The 19683-nt window shown below is 40.7% G+C and overlaps 1 protein-coding gene across 1 annotated transcript in view; it reads left to right on the top strand.

The window, feature by feature from the left end:
• The window catches only part of PROSER1 (proline and serine rich 1), a 27555-nt gene that overhangs the window by 5123 nt on the left and 2749 nt on the right, over nucleotides 1-19683 (top strand). The window contains exons 3-12 of the mRNA XM_077752639.1: nucleotides 942-1010; nucleotides 4318-4412; nucleotides 5415-5508; nucleotides 7134-7198; nucleotides 7570-7684; nucleotides 9179-9262; nucleotides 10556-10634; nucleotides 11234-11329; nucleotides 15811-15855; nucleotides 19391-19679. Coding sequence (XP_077608765.1) covers nucleotides 942-1010; nucleotides 4318-4412; nucleotides 5415-5508; nucleotides 7134-7198; nucleotides 7570-7684; nucleotides 9179-9262; nucleotides 10556-10634; nucleotides 11234-11329; nucleotides 15811-15855; nucleotides 19391-19679 — 1031 coding nt within the window. The remainder of the gene's footprint in view (nucleotides 1-941; nucleotides 1011-4317; nucleotides 4413-5414; nucleotides 5509-7133; nucleotides 7199-7569; nucleotides 7685-9178; nucleotides 9263-10555; nucleotides 10635-11233; nucleotides 11330-15810; nucleotides 15856-19390; nucleotides 19680-19683) is intronic.

The raw sequence follows: 19683 nt of genomic DNA, 5'->3' as shown, positions 1-19683 counted from the left end.
GTTGGTAAAGTGACAGCGTTTATTATGTACATATAGGAAACGCATTATTCTCATGACAGTAAAGAACGCATGCATAATACTCATTTGCAAAACATCACTTTCTAAGGAGTAAAAGTATTTTCTGTTCTTCATATGCCACTCCAGTCTCTAGCATTAGTTTTGCTTTGTAGAGTAGTTGAAACCATAACACATTAATTCACTAACCCAGATTTTATTACTCTCTCTTTGAGTCTTTTTTTTTTCCTTTTGGAGTTCGCTTGGAGGCAGTGAGCAGGGTGGTGGTGGCTATGCAGTGTTGTGACCGGGATGCCCTCCTCATCTTTCTAATCGATCTCATAGGATCTCCCTTGTTCATTTGAAAATCGCTGGTGGCTGTAGTGGGGGAAGAGCCTGGCTAACTGTGTTCTTAAAATCACCTACTGTTTAGAAGTTGCTGGAGTAACTCATGGTGATTCTTACATTTTTAGAGAAAAGATCTGTGGTACAGATATGAGATCCGTGCCCTTCAGATTCAAGGGAAGGACCAGGAGGTAGTGGACCCGCTCTAACCCACACCGCTGAACAGTTTTGTGATGGATTAAAGCTGTCACTCTCCACCAAGTTTTTAAAGTTTTCCATTTGTAATACAGCCTTATGTTTCTCAACTGACATTTTATCTCCATCTAGTACTTTTCCAGTCTTCTTTTTCTTTAGGTGCTTTGTTTTTCCTCTGCGTTATACTTCTTGTTTATTTCTATACCAGTGCTACCCTGGATTCTGTGAAATGTTCTCTTTTTGCACTGCTCATTTTGCTAAGTACTACCTCAGATAGCCAGTGAGCACTTAGACAGTGGTTTGTGCCAGGCGACACCGAATAGTAACTCTAAGTACTGAAACAAATCCTGTAGAAGTGTTTGCAAATACATTATCTTTAGAGCTGAAGGAGTTCTTTGCTTTTTCAGGTGGTTGATTTACTGAGATATTTCTCCTGGGCTGAGCCTCAGTTAAAGGCAATGAAAGCATTACAACACGTAAGTAACATTTTTCTTTAGGATGTAGAACTTCAGTGCCCTGAATCTTCCCCTTGTTTTCTGTAATTGATCTCAGGTTGTAAGTTGTTTGCATTAGAAAAATGAATCCTAAGTTTTATTATACTTTGATTAATCAAATAATTGTTAAAAAAAATTAAGACTTCCCAAACTGTGAATTTAAATTGTGTGTACTCTACTATTAACGTGCATACCATAGGATCCTAGTTGGCAGAATAGAAGAGAAAATATTTATAGGCAAACAAAACATAGAATTTGAATTTTTTTAAAACGTTTTAGTTATTTTTGAGGCAGAGAGAGACAAAGCATGAGTGACGGAGGGGCAGAGAGAGAGAAGGAGACACAGAACCTGAAGCAGGCTCCAGGCTCTGAGCTGTCAGTGCAGAGCCCGATGTGGGGCTTGAACCCACAAACCAGGAGTCCATGACCTGAGCCAAAGTTGGATGCTTAACCAACTGAGCCACCCAGGCACCCTGATTTTTTTTTTTTTTTTTTTTTTTTTAAGTTTTTTTTCTTTTGAGAGAGAGAGTGCAAGCAGGGAAGGGGCAGAGAGAAAGGGAGAGAGAGAGAATCTCAAGCAGGCCCTGCACTGTCAACTTGGAACCCAATGCAGGGCTTGAGCTCGATGAACCATGAGATCATGACCTGAGCCAAAATAAGAGTTGGGCTCTTAACCTGCTGAGCCACCCAGGTACTCCCCTCCCCACAGAAGTTGATTTTTTTTTTAAGTTTGCAATGTTTATTTATTTTTTTTTGAGAGAGAGAGACAGAATGAGTGGGAGAAGGGCAGAGAGAGAAGGAGAGACACAGAATCTGAAGCAGGTGGGGCTCAAACTTGTGAAACACAAGATCATGACCTGAGCTGAAGTTGGCTGCTTAACCAGCTGAGCCACCCAGGTGCCCTAGAATTTGAATTTTTAGGTGTTTTTATGTACTTCCTTCAAATTTGTTTTTAAAATTTTTTTTTACATTTATTTTTGAGAGACAGAGTGAGATAGAGTGCGAGTGAGGGGAGTCAGAGAGAGGAGGAGACACAGAATAGGAAGCAGGTTCCAGACTCTGAGCTGTCAGCACAGAGCCTGACGCAGAGCTCAAACCCATGAACCGTGAGATCATGACCTGAGCTGAAGTCGGACACTTAACCGACTCAGGCGCCCCTCAAATTTTTGATATCTTTATCCTCTTGTATTTAGTCTGAGAATGGTAGTCAGATGGGATCATATTTACATTTTTTAGATCAACACTGTCAGAATGGAACTTTAAGCAATGATGGGAGTGTTTTGTATCTCTGCTCTCCAATATGGTAACCACTAACTACATGTGGCTTTTGAGCACTTAATGTGTCTAGTCTGCCTATGGAACTGTATTACCTATTTCATTTTCATTTAGACACGCAGTGTACCTAGTGGCTACTGTATGGCCAGCACAGGTCTAGAGCCTAAATTTAAGGAGATGTTTAAGTCAAAACAGTATCTGGCTATATAGGAAGATCCTCCTTGGAGTATCAGGCATGGATAATTTTAAGGGAATCTACAAATCCTTAGCTTCCTAAGGTGGTGAAGAAACTGTCTGGATCTGTTAGTGATTCTCCTCTTTAACAATTTTTTTTAACTTTATAAAAAAAAGTTTATCTCCCCCATCTATCCATCACCCCAGGGTGAAAATCTTTTCCCAAGGACCAAAGAGACCATGTAATTTCCTAAGAGGGAGAGCAAAGCAGAGAGCTGCTGTAAGAAATACTTACGGGGACCTCACATTATTTTATTAAGACAACAAACTCATGACAAAGCCCTGAGGCCTGCTTGCTTGGACCTACCTTAGAATTAAGATTCTAAGGTATTGAGAGGTGAAAGCCTAGCATGGGCACAACTTAGAGTCCAGCCTTTTCTGACAAAGTAAGTTTGATTTGGTGGTTTTCACACTGAAGACTAATCTTGACAATTAGGTTATACAATAGACATTTTTATAAACGAAGTGAACTAAATCAGTAGTCCAAAGTTTTTTACAGATATATAATGAACTGAAGATAAAAAATCTATTTTTTGTAGGTATTTTAACTTGTGCCATAGCTTTTAGATGTCAATTTAAAAACTTGCAAAGGGTTATAAACCAATTCTCTTGGTGCTAGCGTGAATAAAATTGTCTGAAAACCACTACTCTAAATTTTAGGAATCTATTGGGCAATGATTCTAAATGATCTTCTGGCCTTGACTTGACTTTTGAATTTCCTCCATTGTTAACATCTATAAATCGGCTGAATCTTATTTTCAAAACAAAAGTACCCTAGTCACATTATGTGGCATTGCACACAGTCTTGGAGCATCACAGTGAGTGGTAATAGAAGACTGTTAAGAAGGTTCTGCAGTAACGAATCGTCGTTTAGCCAGAAACGACAAATCTGGTTCCGTCGGTTATGTGTCCGACTTTGGCTCAGGTCATGATCTCACAGTTCGTGGGTTTGATCCCCACATCGGGCTCTGTGCTGACAGCCAGCTCAGAGCCTGGAGCCTGCTTCAGATTCTGTGTCTCCCTCTCTCTCTGACCCTCCCCTGCTCACGCTGTCTCTCTCTCTCTCTCTTTCAGAAATAAATAAGACCTTAAAATAAAGAAAAAAGAAAGTTCTGCAGTAACGAATCCTGCTTAGGGGGTGCCTGGGTCGCTTAGTCGGTTGAGTGTCTGACTGGATTTAGGCTCAGATCATGATGTCACTTTTTATGGGGTCGAGCCCCGAGTAGGGCCCTGTGCTGACAGTGCCTGCTTGGGGTTCTCTCCCTCCCTCTCTGCCCCTCCCCTGCTCATGCACGTGCACACTAATACCCATACTGTTTAACCTGGTTTTTCCCTACCTGAGGTGACTCTACTGTCACCCTTTGTTAGTAACAGCATTCAGCACACGGACTTCACTCTAGCAAGCCCTGGTTCTAGAATACGTAGTGCTCTAACTGAGGAATGTAATTTTTTTTCTAACTTCTCAAGCAGACTCTCTCCCATATTTATAAATACCCCCTTTTTTATAACCTTTCTGTAAAAAGTAGTATATGTAAGTCATTTTTTTCTGTAAATGAATACATTGAGAAACGATAAAGAGCACATGAGGAACTTAGGTCTTCAACTGAAATAGTTCTGTTGAAAAAGCCCGAGTTTACATGGCTGTTAGGATTTACTTTTGAGTACGTGGTTTTACCTCAAATATTTACATTTAGAACATTTAACCGTGTCTCCCTAAAAAAGGCAATCTCTGGCACGAAAATTTCTTATGCTGACAACAAAATTATTTTTATATTAATAGAAAATGGTGGCTGTTCACCCAGCAGAAGTGGTCAATATACTCAATTGTTTCACCTTCAGCAAAGACAAGCTAGTTGCTCTTGAGCTGTTAGCTTCGTAAGTATTTCACTTTCCTTTTACTTTATTGGAGAAAATTTGGAAAACTTTTTAAATGTTTTTAAACTCATTAACGTGTGTTAGGATTTTATTAGTAAATGGCACCCTAATAAAATCTGTGTAAGTGTAGACTAAATTTGTACATCTAAATGTCGAGTGTACTTATTGCACGTGGTCTTAACTTCGAGAATAACAGGCCATGCAGAGATTATTTATGTGTTTTCTCTGCATTTCAGTGACTTCGTTGCCTGCCTATTCTAAATAGTTTGAAAGGCTCACGGAGAAAGCCACAGGGTTTATAGTTAGGTTCTGCTACATTCTGATCAACATTTTTTTTTTTTTGGCTTACTATTACTTATCCTTTCTGGACCTCATTTTCCTCGATTGTTAAGATAAGGGAATGTGAACTTTCGATACTGTGAGATATGTGAAAATGCTCAACCCAGCACAGAATAAAGGACCGTAATGAATGTCGGCTCAAGGAGAAAAAGGGCCTGTTCTTCTGCAGGATGGAGGAAGTTTTTTTAGAGCACATGCATTTTGAAGTCCCTATATAAGGGACTTATATAACATATAGGACTTATACAAGTGTTTTGTAGATGTGCACAAAAGTACAAATTTAAAATAAAGCACAAGGTAGAGCTTCAGTTTTAGATCAACCATGACTCTTATGCATTTGGCCACATGGTTTTTGTTCTGTTCCCGTAGATCTCCTTCCTTTCATTGCGAGGGTATATTTTCAAGAATCTCAGAATAGTGCTTATTTATTGAATTACTTTGTTACTTGTAGGTAACCAGATGAGCCTCAGCTCAGTTATTATATTTATCGATTTTATGTAAGCATGTTGTTTATATTCACCAACTAAAGCTAAGTAACGAATCACGCTTCTCCCTGGGTCACCCACTGGGGAAGAGCTTACTCAGCAAGAGTCTATGGTAAAGGTTGTGGCCTTTGTATTGTATGTCCGGGTTCTGAAACACTAACTTGCATTTCCTTGGTAGAAACATCGTTGATGCACAGAATTCTCGTCCCATCGAAGATTTATTCAGGATAAATATGTCTGAGAAGAAACGGTGCAAGAGAGTACTTGAACAGGTAATTTTCTCACGATTGCTCTGTAAATAGAACACTGGGTTTTTCTGAATGTTGATGAAGAAGAAAGTGCTGGTCTTACTCCTGTGTTAACTGTGACAAATAGCCTAACTGCCCTGGTGCGGTGGGTCGGGAATGACATCCCTGCAGCCCATGGAGGACGAGAGCTGGGCGAGGGGGTTACTGGCAGATGAGGAAACGGCTTGAGAGCCACCCGGTCAGCTCCTCAGCTTACGCCTCAGTGGGTATTTATTCTCGGTCCCCTGGTAGCTTTGCCATGCCTCCACGCTCTTGCCTTTAATCTTCTGTATTTAGGACTGTGATGTTTTAAATTTATGTTGTCATCAGCCTTTTTTTTTTTTAAACTTTGCTTTTTTAAAACAAATTTTGTTTAATGTTTATTTATTTTTGAGAGAGAGACAGAGGGGCAGAGAGACACACAAAATCCGAAGCAGGTTTCAGGGTGTGAGCTGTCAGCACAGAGCCAACAAGGGGCTCGAACCCACAAATCACAAGATCTTGACCTGAGCTGACGATGTCAGAAGCTTAACCACCCAGGCGCCCACCCCGCCTTGTCATCAGTCTTATGTTAATCAAATCTGTGAGATATATATAGCAAAATTCCAGTTTACTACTTTAGAATCTCTAAGAATGGAGGAAGTGGTACTTATCCAAACGTACTTGATTTGTCATTTAAGGTATTTATTTCTTAAGATCGTGATGGCTGGAAACTGCATTAGTGATTAAAATGCTTGAGGAGGAGGCGGACTGCTGTCCTGGGGTCTGGCTGCCAGAGCACACTCAGCCCTCGCACGTCTGCTAAGTCAGGGCCGGCAGAGAACTTGGCCTTACTCCTGAGTTCCTGGAGCAGAAGCAAGATCTGAGTCCACATTTCTCATGTTAATAACTTCTTCATTGGTTTTCTTGACGAAATTCTTTAAGGCACCATGCATTTACTGCTGTTATTTTTCTTCCATATAAAGCATTCTGATCAGGTCACTTTTCCTTTTCAGAAATAACATGGGCCTGACTGTTCTGTGGAATAGGCTCTCTAGTCATTGTAAGTTAGTACAGCTCTCCTAGGAGGTAAACTTGAAGAGCCTTTAAGTATTTGTGCCTTTTGACCCCAAAATTCTATTACTAGGAATTTATTCTGAGGAAATAAATAAATATATACCAATTTGTATATAAGGGTATTTACCCTGGTACTATTTATAAAAAGCAAAAATTGAGATAATTTTTAGGGTTGGGTTATATAGCTAATTATATGTGTTGTGCGTGAATTTATAAAACCAATATACTTCTACAAGAGAATATGTGACATCGTACATAGTTGTGAAATGTAGCCATATATAACTTCATATCTGTAGCATAATACGGATCTATTGGGATATATGTCACATAATGTAGTGTTTTTCATTCATTTAATATTTATTGAGTATGAATTCAAGATTGGTTAGTGTACCATCATAGAAGCTGAGGATGCAATAAGAAATAGCTAGAACATCCCTCAGTGTGTCTCATAATTATGTAACATTATGATGAATGCAGTTTACTTTTTCAACAGCACAGCTCTTTGTATACCCAGAGTCCCTCCCATGTCATTTACTTGTGTTTTCTTCACTAAGTTACAAATGTCTTCAGAGCAGAGCCCATGTCTGTCATCTGTTGCTCTCTTTGCCTTGCCTGTGACGTAAGCTTGGTGTTCGTAGAGTTGGACAATGTTATTTCTTGCTCATGGGAGAAATAGGACATGTTAAATAGTAAATGGACTTTTTTGCAGACAATTTGCAAAATCTCCTGTGGAGATATCTTTGTGTAGGACGCTGTTAGTTGTGACTAAAGGAAAACTAATTAAAAACACATTACCACTTCAGTAATTCCATGTAAGTAAAGTGATTTTACTAAAGAATTTGGGTCATGTTCACTATTATAAGTGCTGACGATGTATGAACAGATTAATGTGATGCTGTTCCTTAATTCATGTTTTCTAACAGGTCTTCCTCATATCCAGAATACTTAACCTATGAGTTTGTTTGCTTTTTTTTTTTTTTATTGTTACAGGCTTTTAAGGAAGGGGGGCTGCAAAGCTCCTCATGCTATGATATCTTCTTGTGGCACAATCCCAGGAAATCCATATCCCAAAGGAAAACCTAGTCGCATAAATGGAATTTTCCCAGTAAGCAAACATTTGTGACTGTGAGAAACTTCTTGTGGCTGAGTATGAAATTTAGCACAGTTAAGATGTTTGAAGAAAATGCCTGTTGATGATGCTTCTACCAAGGAAAGGAATTTTGTTATGTCGGCAGCTTAGTTCATGGATTCATTACTGACTGAAAGTTCAAACCACGTTAAAGTACGTGTGTAAAATGTGTAGAAGAACAAGCCAAACAGAAAAGAGGATGAGTTTGTTTTGTTAGAAGCACTTATTTACACTTAATAAAGGACTATTTCCCGTATTCTCAGTGTTCCTCAGACTGTCTCACAATTAAGTGTGTTTGGGAAACTGTGTGCAATGCTTTCTTCCTGGAGAGTTACATTGCATGATAAAGGCCCTGAGAAGTCCTGTAGGAAAGAAACTTGTTTTTATACCATCTGGTTCCTCAGATGTCTTTATAAGATAATCCAAAGAATGGTATATTTTTATTGTGATACAACAAATAACCCTAAAACTCCGTGGATTAGAATAGTAAAATTTATTATACAGTTTCTATGAATCAAATCTGGGAGTGGCTTAGATTGGTTCTGGCTGAGAGTTTCTCATGAGGCTACAGTCATCTGAAGGCTCCATTGGAGCTTGAAACTGTGGTCCCAAGGGGGTTCCTGTACATGCCTGGCAAGTTAGTGGTGGTCGTTGGTGGGGGTCTTTGTCCCTCACCATAAGGACTTTCCCATAGTGCTGCCTGAATACCTCCTGACCGGGTAGCTGACTTCCACCCGAGCACATAATCCAGGAGAAAGCAAGTGGACGCTGCGTTGTCTCTTAGGGAGGTAGTGTTGGAAGTCAAACTGCCATCATTTCTGGAATACCCTATTTGTTACACAGGTCAGCTCCATTCATTCTCGAAGGGAGCTTTACAAGGACATACAGGATGTATGGACCTCTGGGGGCCATGTTGGAAGTTGGCTTCCATACTAGTGTGTACCGTTGAGGGACGTACTCTTAGAAGGATGCATCATAATGGTCTGCCAGCCTATTCTGATCAGTTTATAATAGCAGTCTTGAATGAGATCTCATTTATTCTTGTGTAATATGAAGTGACACACTTAATGCTTATAGAGAACATCATTTTTGTACTCTGTTTCTGACTGTGATATACGTGCTCTTTTTTCTTTTTGATTCTTTGGACGTTATACCTACTGTAGCATGGAAGTCAGTTTCCGGTCACTCCAGTTGTGCAGGGGAGAAATTAAGACCTACTTAATCCTGCCCTGCTGTCATCCCCATGTGTATCGTGTGCTTCTGGGTCCCTGAACATGTTGTGAGGGTTCCATGGCAGAGGAAGGCCTGAGGACCTTAACAGGGTCTTAAAGCCAAGTCAGGATTGGATCTGGAATCCAAGTCCTTAAACTCCTTCCATGTTCAGTCCTTCAGTGTGAGGGGTTTGTTTGGGGGTGATTTTTTTTCCTCAATACTTTTTTTTAAAATTTATTTGTTTGTTTATTTAAATAGGGAACCCCCTTGAAAAAAGATGGTGAAGAATGTACTAATGAAGGCAAAGGAATAGCTGCACGGATTCTTGGACCATCCAAACCGGTACGTGTAGTTTTCTGTTTATGCAGACAGCATAAACTCTGGTTTTGTGTTGTAGAGTTCAGAGGATACCAGAAACTCCAGGAAGGGGAATGGTCCAGGGAAATAACGCCTAATTAGTTAACAGTGTTAAAGGCCGTTCTGAGGTTCCATGTTTTATTCCAAAGTGAGACCAGTCAGTCAGATTGTTTCGTTTTGTTTTGTTTCTCTGTCCCCGTTCAGCTGTTCCCCTCGGAGGAGTGTGGGGGATGGCGAGTGCACTTTAAGGTTGGGGCCAAATGAGTGTTACCGGTGAAGCAAGAGTGGAGCCAGGAGTGTGAGGGTATTTTTAAGGGAGCGGTTATAATGCTTCATTAGGATATAAACTAAACCCAGAGATGACCCTGAAGGTTGGGGGATTGTTCCAGTTGAAGTGGTCGAGGCCTTTACGTGCCTGTCTTGCGGTCCCTGCTTGTTGGCCTGACAGGAACTCCAGTGGCTGTTGCTTATTGTTGTCACAGATCACACTCCTTGCACAAGACTAGTGCGTCTTACAGGGCTGCCGTGTATGAGAACTAGAAGGAATCCAGGTCTTTTACTACCAGTGGATCCCCTCTGCCTCAAGAGCATGGAGTGTGAGATTCCCTGAAGCAGGGTCTCTCTCTTGCTCACTGTAGTTAAAAGTACAGCGTTTGACGTGGCTTCAGATACCTCTGGTTTTCCAGAGACCAACTGAACTGTAAAATAAAAGGTTTGTGGGTTTCAAAAGGCAAGAAGACCAAAACCCTGAATTCGTAATCCCAATCTGTGTTCTGGTGGAGTTGTCAGAGTGCTGGATGCTAACGGACATAGTGCTTTTTTTCTTCCAAGGTGAAAAGAGGGTAAGAATGATAAGATGAATCTCTGGTGAGTTTAGGAGGATGTTGGAAGCCCTTGGGTAGCCGAGGTTCCAAGACCTAGTGGGATTCTTGTGTTACCGAAGAGGAGATGGGAATTTTTTCATTAACCTCTAGTGGGTCAGAGAGGAGTTTGCTGTTTTGGATAAGATCTGACCCTTCGTGAGAGAGGATTTAACACTGACATAAAAACGGCTCTGCAGCAGTCTTTTGCAGGATATGCCTTTGGAATTTATAGGAACCACATTTATTAAAGCAAAGCCCTTTCCCTCATTTGTGCCGTGTATTGGTCCAGTAGCATGTGATATGTTGGAGCATTTTTAGCTTCTTACTACTAAATATTTCAAGAGACAAGTTATATTTTGTTTTGCAGGGAGACTAGTGACTTAGTTTTCTTGTAACTGCTGTACTTCTCACTTAGCCTCCTCCAACATACAATCCGCATAAGCCAGTTCCTTATCCGATACCTCCGTGCCGGCCACACGCAACTATCGCACCAAGTAAGTGGTTCATACATTTTTTACTTTGTTTTCTTTTTGCCCTTTATTTCTTAGGTTGAAAGTAAACGTTGGTCTATATACTTGGGAAGATTGGAGCACTTCTGAACTGTGCTCTGATGAGTCTCATTCTGCCCAGTGTCTTGTTCTACAGCCATGTAACGGACAGTTTAGTTTAGGGTATTTACCTTTTGGTAAATTAATTATAGATTCCTTTTAATCATTATGATGGGTTTTTGCTTTGGCAAATCATCTTGAATCCCATTTCACGAGTTGGTTTTCAGAGGTATCCTCAGTACATGTAACTTGAAAAGGTCAACCGTGTGTGCTTGACCAAAAAGGCAGATAATCTGAATCTGGCAGGATCTACCCACCGTGCCATTCAGCGAGCTTCCATCCGGAATGAGCGCGCAGTGGGAAATCACTCTCTCAGTTGTCTCCTTTGTTCCCGGCTTTCTCCTAATACTAGACCCAGACACCCATGTAGAATGCGACTCTATCATGTAACAGTTGTAAAGATTAGACAGCTGTCTTAATATGGTTTGACCTCATGGCCACAGAATGATACTAAATCATATTTCTTTCCTATGATTTTATTTTAGGTGCTTATAACAATGCAGGTCTGGTCCCATTAGCCAACGTCATAGCTCCAGGTGTACCCCCTCCGCCTCCATACACTCCTAACCCAGTCGGAGCAGGTAAAATCGTGTTGGTGCGGGACGTTAAAAGTGAAATCTTACTCCTACACAAGTGACGCTTGGAGGGAACGGCTGTTCGACGTGGTGTGTCCTAGCGGGAGAATGGGCTCAGACCAAGGTTGGGTCTGAGTGTGATGTACTTGGCCCACCGGTGTGAACAGGAGCAGTATGGACAGAGGAATGAGGAACGGTTGCTCATGAGCAAGAAACCTTGGGCAGCAGTAGAAAGTACTGTTGACTTAATGAGTCATCTGGGCCCTTTACCCCTGTGTGGGGAGGAAAAGCTTGTAAGAAGGTGCCCAGAGGGGCTTCAGCTTCCCCTGGCACTTTTCAGCTCAGCATTGTCCCTGGAGTCTGTGGGGAACGTGGGGTCTGACCTACGTTTTCATTTGTGTTCTTTTACCAGAATTTAGTATTTATTTCAGTTAGGTATTGTTTACTTGACTCCTCCAAGTTTTATTTCTTGCTTAGGAAACCCTTCCCCATCCCGGCAGTAAGAAAATGTCATCTGTATTTACTAATTACTTTATAGGGATTCTTTCTTAACATACAGCTTTTAATCTACTCATGATTTATTTCTAGATATATGTAGGGTAGAATAGAACTTAATTTTTTTTTTTCTATCCTTCTCAGAGACGCAGAGTTACTTGATACCATTTATTAACAAATTCTTTTTCCACTAGAGTGGTTCTGTTGTTTGCAGCCAGGTACCTCGATGAGAGTTGCTAAACAGTTTGCTGCAAAATTATCATTTTTCTCTTACCCTTGTTTATGGTACCTTTAGCCTTTAGAGTTTTCTATTTTTGCATAGACAAAGAGAGGCTATGAAGGAAAAGCTGGAACTGTTTTATCTTGCTTCACATCTTCTTGCCCTAGGAAGTCGAGGTTATCCAGGTCTTTAAGACTCTTACTGCTTCTGGGGTGAAATAGAGGTTCTTCGTAGTTTTTGTCCGAGTGTAGCCCATCATGCCAGCACCATTTATTAACCAGTCTGTGTTCCCCACTGATTGGAAAGACCACATTTGTCTTGAGTTTTCATATACACATGTGGTTCCAATTTTGGATTCTTTATTCTGTTCCAATCTAGTTATTTTATGTTATGATGATATGTTAGGTTGATTAGCAGATTTATAGTGTGTTCTGATATCTGGTAAAGCCAGCTTTCTCTTACTATATTTTCTATTTTTCTTACTATGTTTGGAAATTTTTTTTCCATCTGAACTTTAAGATCATTTTATGCAGAGAAAAACAGTTGAATGTATGTGTACATGTATATATATTTATAGTTACAGATATTAATGTTATATAATTTTATATCATACAGAAAATTAATAATATTGCAATTATATAATATATAGTTATATAAATTTAGAGAGATCTGACATTTTTATGATAGTAAGTCTTACTATTCAAAAATATTGAATTTTATGTCTTTATATTATGTCAGGTGGTAGTGTTTTTCCCCCAGGGCTTATTTTATCTCTTTCAAGGAGATTTTATAGTTTTCTTTTTATAGTTTTGTCTCTAGGGATTTTAAAGGTAGTTTTTGTTAAAATTATAAAAGAAATATTTCACTTTAGGTGCTTATTATTAATTATTCTGCTTTTTTTTCTTGAAAGATTCTTGAGTTTTCTAGTTATAAAGAAATGTCAGCTGAGTTATACTTCACAATAAGATATTTCTTTCTTGTGTAGTCTTATTGGGTATTAATATTAACCTTTTTGTTTACATAATATTAATATTTACTTTTATCTGTATCTTTACTTTTAATTTTTATTTTAGGGTTTTATTTAGTTATTAGGTTAGTTGGTTTCTAGATTACAAATAGCTGGCTTCTGGTTTTTAAACCAGTGGGAATGAGACTTAATAGGCATTTTCACTCATTGTAAAAATTGTGTATTTGCTTAGTCCTTCCATTTTATCTTTGTATTCATTGTTACTCTTTTGTCCCAGTTTTTCATTTTCCTTCCTTTTGTTGACTTGTTTTAGTCAAACTGCTGTTTTATTTTCAACAACTCCTCTCCCCTTGCCCCACCCAAAACTTAGAACTTTCATCTTTAACATCGCTAGTGATTATTTTCATATTCTTAATGGTTTGTCAGTATACAGAAAGCTAAAAATCTGCTCCCTACTCCACTGACTTCACTCTCACTCTCCGTTTTCATCGGTTTGTGTGTTTTGTTGGAGTCCCGTGCATGCTTCCTCCCCTGCCTCTGAACTTGGCGGCTTCTTGCTGCTTCCTCTGTTCTTTGATCTTCGGTCCTGATGTGCTCATCGTGCTTTACTTTTAGTAGGAGGTTTCTCTAAGTAGTTTTTTTTTTAATTTTTTTTTTATTTTTATTTTTTTTAATTTTCTTTCTAGGAGAGAGAGAGAGAGAGAGACAGCATGAGCAGGGGAGGGTCAGAGAGAGAGGGAGACACAGACTCTGAAATAGGCTCCAGGCTCTGAGCTGGCAGTCAGCACAGAGCCCGACGCGGGGCTCGAACCCACGAACTGCGAGATCATGACCCAAGCGAAAGTCGGACGCTTAACCGACTAAGCCACCCAGGCGCCCCTCTAAGTAGTTTTTTAAAAGGGCACGTGTACAGAGTTGTAGATGAAAAACCAATTCCAGTTAATTTTCTTTTCTTTGTTAGAACCTTAGTCTCCTTCCAGAAGCTTACAAAGAAACTATTCTTTATCCTTAGAATTCAGAAGTGTCTTTGGTCTTGGAGTTCAGCTATTTCATCAGGATGTCTAGGCGTGGTCTTAGCAGTAATCTTTCACAGAACTCTGTAAGCCCTTTAGATATGAAAATTCAAGTCTTTAAAGCTTAGGAAAATTTTGTTTTTATTATTCTGTTAGTTACTGCTTTTTCGTCTGTTCTTTTTTCTCCTTCTGGTACTTTTATTTTGCACTGTATTTGTCTTCTAAGTCTCCTACCTATTTGTTTATATATCCTTGGGGCACCTGGGTAGTTCAGTCAGTTGAACATCCGACTTCGGCTCACGTCATGGCCTCATGGTTCTTGGGTTCAAGCCTCACGTTGGGCTCTGTGCTGACAGCTCAGAGCCTGGAGCCTGTTTTATGTCATGTGTCTCCCTCTCTCTGCCCTTCCCCTGCTTGCTCTCTGTCTGTCTCTCTCTCTGAAAAATAAACATTAAAAAAATTTATATGTCTTTTTTTTTTTTTGCCATTTTAAATGTTATTTTCTTGTTTCTTATTTCCAACTAAGTAATTTAGCTTTTGTAATGGTATTTCTAATCTTCACCATTCTTTACATTTACTGATTTGGAATCATATTTTTGTATCTAAACCTTCACCTTCTCTGCTTATATTTTCTTGCATATTATGTGTGTATGTATGTGTTCTTAATTTGCATTACAAGTTTTCAAAGTTTTTTTCCTTTCATTGAATCTTTATTGATAGACACTGTATGTCCTGGTTGTTTATTTGTACCAGGTTCCTTAGACGAGCTCTGATCTTCTTTTTGCTTACCACATCAGGGCTTGCAGGTTCTTTCTGCACCTTATATCTGAACCACTGTTTGTTTCTTGGGCAGTTATTGTTGGGCTATGAGAGGTAAATTTTCTCGCATTGTATCTTTGACTAATGGTCTAGTTAAGTCCTTTCTGTGGGGGGTGGGGAGGAGGGTGCTTTTGGGTCAGCATCCCAGGCTTCAAGTCTGCCTCCATTAGGGTGGTTCTCGGCAGCTCCTAGCATAGGGTCTTTTCAGCAATGAGTGCGACAGGAAACCAGGGCCCTTTCTTTCTAGTTGCTTGGATCGTCACGTGGCCTGTGAGATTGGTCCCTCAGATAGTGTGGGCTCTGTGCTCAGTGTCTGTCTCCCACCTCCAAGTCTTCCTGCTGTTGAAGTGACTGCCAGCTTAGGCAGGAACGGTGGTGGGTCTCTGCACTCCACCTGCAGCCATTTGCTCCTAGGTGGCAGTCTCAGGCCGTCACCTTTCCAGAAAGTGTTTTTAAATATATCTGCAAAATATCAGTGCTTATTTAAAACCTGATAAGTTGGGGCACCTGGGTGGCTTAGTTGGTTAAGTGTCTGACTTCAGCTCAGGTCATGCTCTTGCAGTTTGTGAGTTCGAGCCCCATGTGGGGCTCTGTGCTGACAGCTCAGAGCCTGGAGCCTGCTTCAGATTTGGTGTCTCCCTCTCTCTCTGCCCCCCCGCCTCTTGCACTCTGTCTCTCTAAAAAATAATGAATAAAAACATTAAAAAGCAAAAACAAATAAAACCTGAGAAGTTAAGGAGAAGTAGTAGTGGAGGGAGGTTAGGCATCAGTTGCTCATAATGCTGTCAGTCTTTATATAGTTACTACCATTATTTCTGTTGGTTTCCTTTCTCTTTCTGCATACATGGTTTTCCTAGCAAAGAGTGCATACACATCCTGAGCTTTTCATTTTTTGATGTCAACCTCTGATTATTATGGTGGTGATCAATTTGAATAAAACTTGAAATCAACCTTTTTATTTATTTTCATACAGAAAATGAAGACCTTTCCAGTCAGTCAAAACCTACCCAGAATCAAAGTAAGTATCAAATTTGCTCCACACACAGCTGTCGGTCCTGATTTTCTGCTCCGTTATTCACTGACAACAGTTTGAATTGGATGTATTTGGAATCTGTGCTTTGGGGAAAGTTCCTACTTAAAGAATTTAATCAACACTTGCTAAAAGTTGCTTGCTAGTGGTACATTATATACACAACACAATGAAACGTCCACATTAACTGGATTTAAAATTAACCATATGCCTTTGTGTCTTACCTGAAAAACTTGCAGTATAATCTGAGCGCTATGTGGCGTTACATCCACATTCACTTTACATTATGTAATATTTTGGAAGCCTCATTTTTGTTTTGATAGAAACACAGAAGATGATAAAAACCTTATCCCCAAAAGCAATTTTAAGTACTAGCTTTAGATTCAGTTATTTTCATAAATACTGAGGGTAGCATAGCTTAACGTAGGACAAAAAATAAGGGTCGCCAGAGCAGGAAGTGGACCTGAAAAAGGAGGCGATGAGGCCGACACGACGCCTGCAGGTGGCAGTAGCGCCGCGGCAGCCTGTTCCTCCTCCAGCTGCGGGACTCTGTGGTCTGGAAGGAGATGCGTGCTTTCCCACAGGAGACGGTAGCAGAGCGGCACAGGAACCTGATCGTTACGGGCATAGTTAGGAGTCTCGGCGGGAGAGTTCTGTTCCCTGAGCAGGGCGCCTAAACGGTGCGTTTTAGCTGTGGTTTCTAGAGGACGTAGCACAACGGGGTGGACAGACATGGAGGAGTCAGGACATGATTTTCCTGTCCTGACTCCGGCGCCGCCCAGCTTTGTTACCGTGTCATTTAACCTCTTTGAAAAGGGGGTGAAGGAAACTTATGCTCAGCGTCATTGTTTTTGAAGGGAGTGACAAGTTAGTGGCAGAAGAACCAACGTCAGGAACAGTGCACTGTTTCCCTATGCTGTGAATGTTAAAGGAGTAAGATTGTATCTGCCTTTTGAATAGCATCAAGAGACAAAAAGATCACTAGTACAGCGGTTAAGGATGTGGGTCTGTCAGGCCAGGGTTCCATCACTTAATAGCTGCATGACCCTTCTGAAATTATTGTGGTAAGATCGCCATGAGATCTACCCTCTTCAGTTTTTAAGTACACGATACAGCATTGTTAACTATAGGCACCGTGTTACACAGCAGATCTCTGGAATTTATTTATTAGCTTGCATAGCTGAAACTTTATTCCCTTTCTTTTTATTTATTTATTTTGAGAGGGAGAGGGCATGCATGCATGCATGTGAGCAGGGGAGGGGCAGATGTTGTGCAGAGCCCAGCACGGCACTTGAACTCATGAACCTTGAGATCATAACCTGAGCCGAGATCAAGAGTCAGAAGCCCAACCGACTGAGCCACCCAGGTGCCCTGAACCTTAATTCCCTCTGCAAACCACTTAATAGCTGTACGATCTTCTAACATTGCTTTAAACACAACAGGCTGCAGATTGCCCATCTTTAAAATGGGGTTGTCAGAACCTATCTCAGAGGGTTATGTGCGGACAAATGAAATGATAGGCATAAAGTGCTTAGTGTGGCATCTGACAGATACTGTTTTATGGTTGACACCCAAATTACGTGACAGGAAAGTAGTATTTATCATGGAATGTTTTTGGACTCTTTTCGATTTGTTGTTTTGTCACATTTTAACTGTAGGCACTATGATTAATAGTGCATGGCTTTTGCTTTCTCATATAAAAAGATCTCCAGTCTTTCGGAGGCTGCTGTAAAGAATGTTGCGGGACAGTTTGGTCTTCTCTTATGATCCGTCATTAACTGCATGGTCCTCAGCATGTTGTTATATAAGATAGTGAATTCTCAGATAGTTCCCAACCACTGTTGACCTACATAATTTTTTAGTACAAAACTGGATATATATTCCTTGGGCTTCTGCTTATAAAACAAATGCCAGTTAAAGTACAAATCTATATTTCATATGATTTCTAAATTTAAAATATCTAGTCTATCTTTTCTTGAAATGAAATTACCGGCAATGACATGACTATGGTACAGACTTCAAGCCTTTTGAGTTTGAAGTTTATGTATTTTATATATTACTGTTTGTCAATTCTGCCATCTTTCCTTTTTTTTAAAGTTTATTTTTGAGAGAGACAGTGTGAGTGGGGGAGGGGCAGAGGGCAGAGACAGGAAGAGAGAGCGAGAATCCCAAGTAGGCTCTGCACTGTCAGCACACAGTCCTGTGTGGGGCTCGAACTCACAAAACCGTGAGACCATGACCTGAGCTGAAATCAAGAGTCGGACACTTAAGTAACTGATTAGCCACCTATGCTCCCCTCTTTTCTAAACTACCATAAAATTTGTTCAGCCCGATATAGCACCTTTTGGCTATCTATTGGTACAGATGGATTATATATATGTTATTTTCTTCCATTCTTTTCCTATGGTCCATTCCCTACCATGATCATTATAGTGTACATCAATTACTTCAGTGACCATGTTGACTTCTTTATGCAAGAGTCTTTATTATGCATAAACTTAGAAACTTAAGTCTTAGCCCATGAAAATATGTTTCAGTTGATTATCACTGGAAAAGGAACATTCTCTGTCTACTTGATATATAAGGCAGCAGATGATAGTTGTCATTATGACCTTAGTGACCTAAGTCATGCTTTCCATTTGACACTAACAAGATCATCAAAGGCTAACATTGTCACTAATTGATTCAGAGGGGAAGCACAAATCATCCCCCAGAATACATACAGTAATTATCTGTAGAGTTTATCAGAATGCACATGTTATAGCAAACTATAGTAGAATTCTTGAGAAGAAGTCCTCGGATGGGTTTGGTAATTACAGTGGAGATAATGGTGCTATATCTAGTGTGGCAGACACTTATTAGATACCCAGATGCCACGCTCAGTGCCAGGTGCTAAGGCTCTAAAGATGGAGACATGGCTTTTGCCCCTAAGGGAGCTCCTAGGACAAAGCAAATATTAGAGGTTGAGACTGCATAGAGGAGGTGGCAGTAGGAGAAAATGCTTGGGGGGAAAAGCTGTATAGATCTTAAACTGGAAGGTCAAGTTCAATTCACCGAGTGGCCATAATACTGGAGAAATAGGCATGAATCCTGGAAGGCCTAAAAGGAAAGTGATGTCCTGAAAGCTCTTAAGAGGGACAGTGACTTGTTTCATTACTCTAGGTAAGTGGTTTGAAAGAATGAAAGGGAAAGTCAGTACACCAACACTAATCACAAAATAAAGTTTTAATTTTTAAAAATTGGGAAAATACGAAAATTTGCTCATTTCCCAAGACTTCCTCCGTGTGCATTGGAGGGCTCTTCTGAGCAGAGTCTAGACGGTCACTAGCTCTAACGAGGCTGCGCAGTGAAAATCAGGGTCGTAGAGTCTAGCCACGTGCACACTGCGATAGCCTGCCTATTCCACCTGTCAGTGATTTTCTTTGTGTTTGTTAAATGTTACATTTTACCGTTTCTCTTGGGTTGCAATCTCACTTGGGTTTCAGCATGGTGACAGATTCTTGCCTCTTTACCCCCTCCCTAGCCTTCTCCACCCCGGCGAGTCAGCTCTTCTCTCCGCACGGTTCCAATCCTTCGACGCCTGNTGATTCTGCCAACAACCCGAATTCGGCCTCGCTGTCCTCCGTGTTCGCGGGCCTCCCCTTGCCCCTAACGCCCACGTCCCAAGGCGCGTCCAAGCCCGCTCCTCCCGTCCTGGCCGGCGGCCCCGCCCCCAGCGTGGCGTGTCCGCTCGCTGCCAACAGCCCTCTGCTGTCGGCTCTGAAAGGCTTTCTGACCTCCAACGACACGGGTCTCCTCAACTCGTCCGCTCTGCCC

The sequence above is a fragment of the Crocuta crocuta genome, unplaced genomic scaffold (assembly GCF_008692635.1).
Source record: "Crocuta crocuta isolate KB4526 unplaced genomic scaffold, BGI_CrCroc_1.0 scaffold190, whole genome shotgun sequence".
Lineage (NCBI taxonomy): Eukaryota > Metazoa > Chordata > Mammalia > Carnivora > Hyaenidae > Crocuta > Crocuta crocuta.
This window is presented reverse-complemented; position numbering and strand designations above follow the sequence as displayed.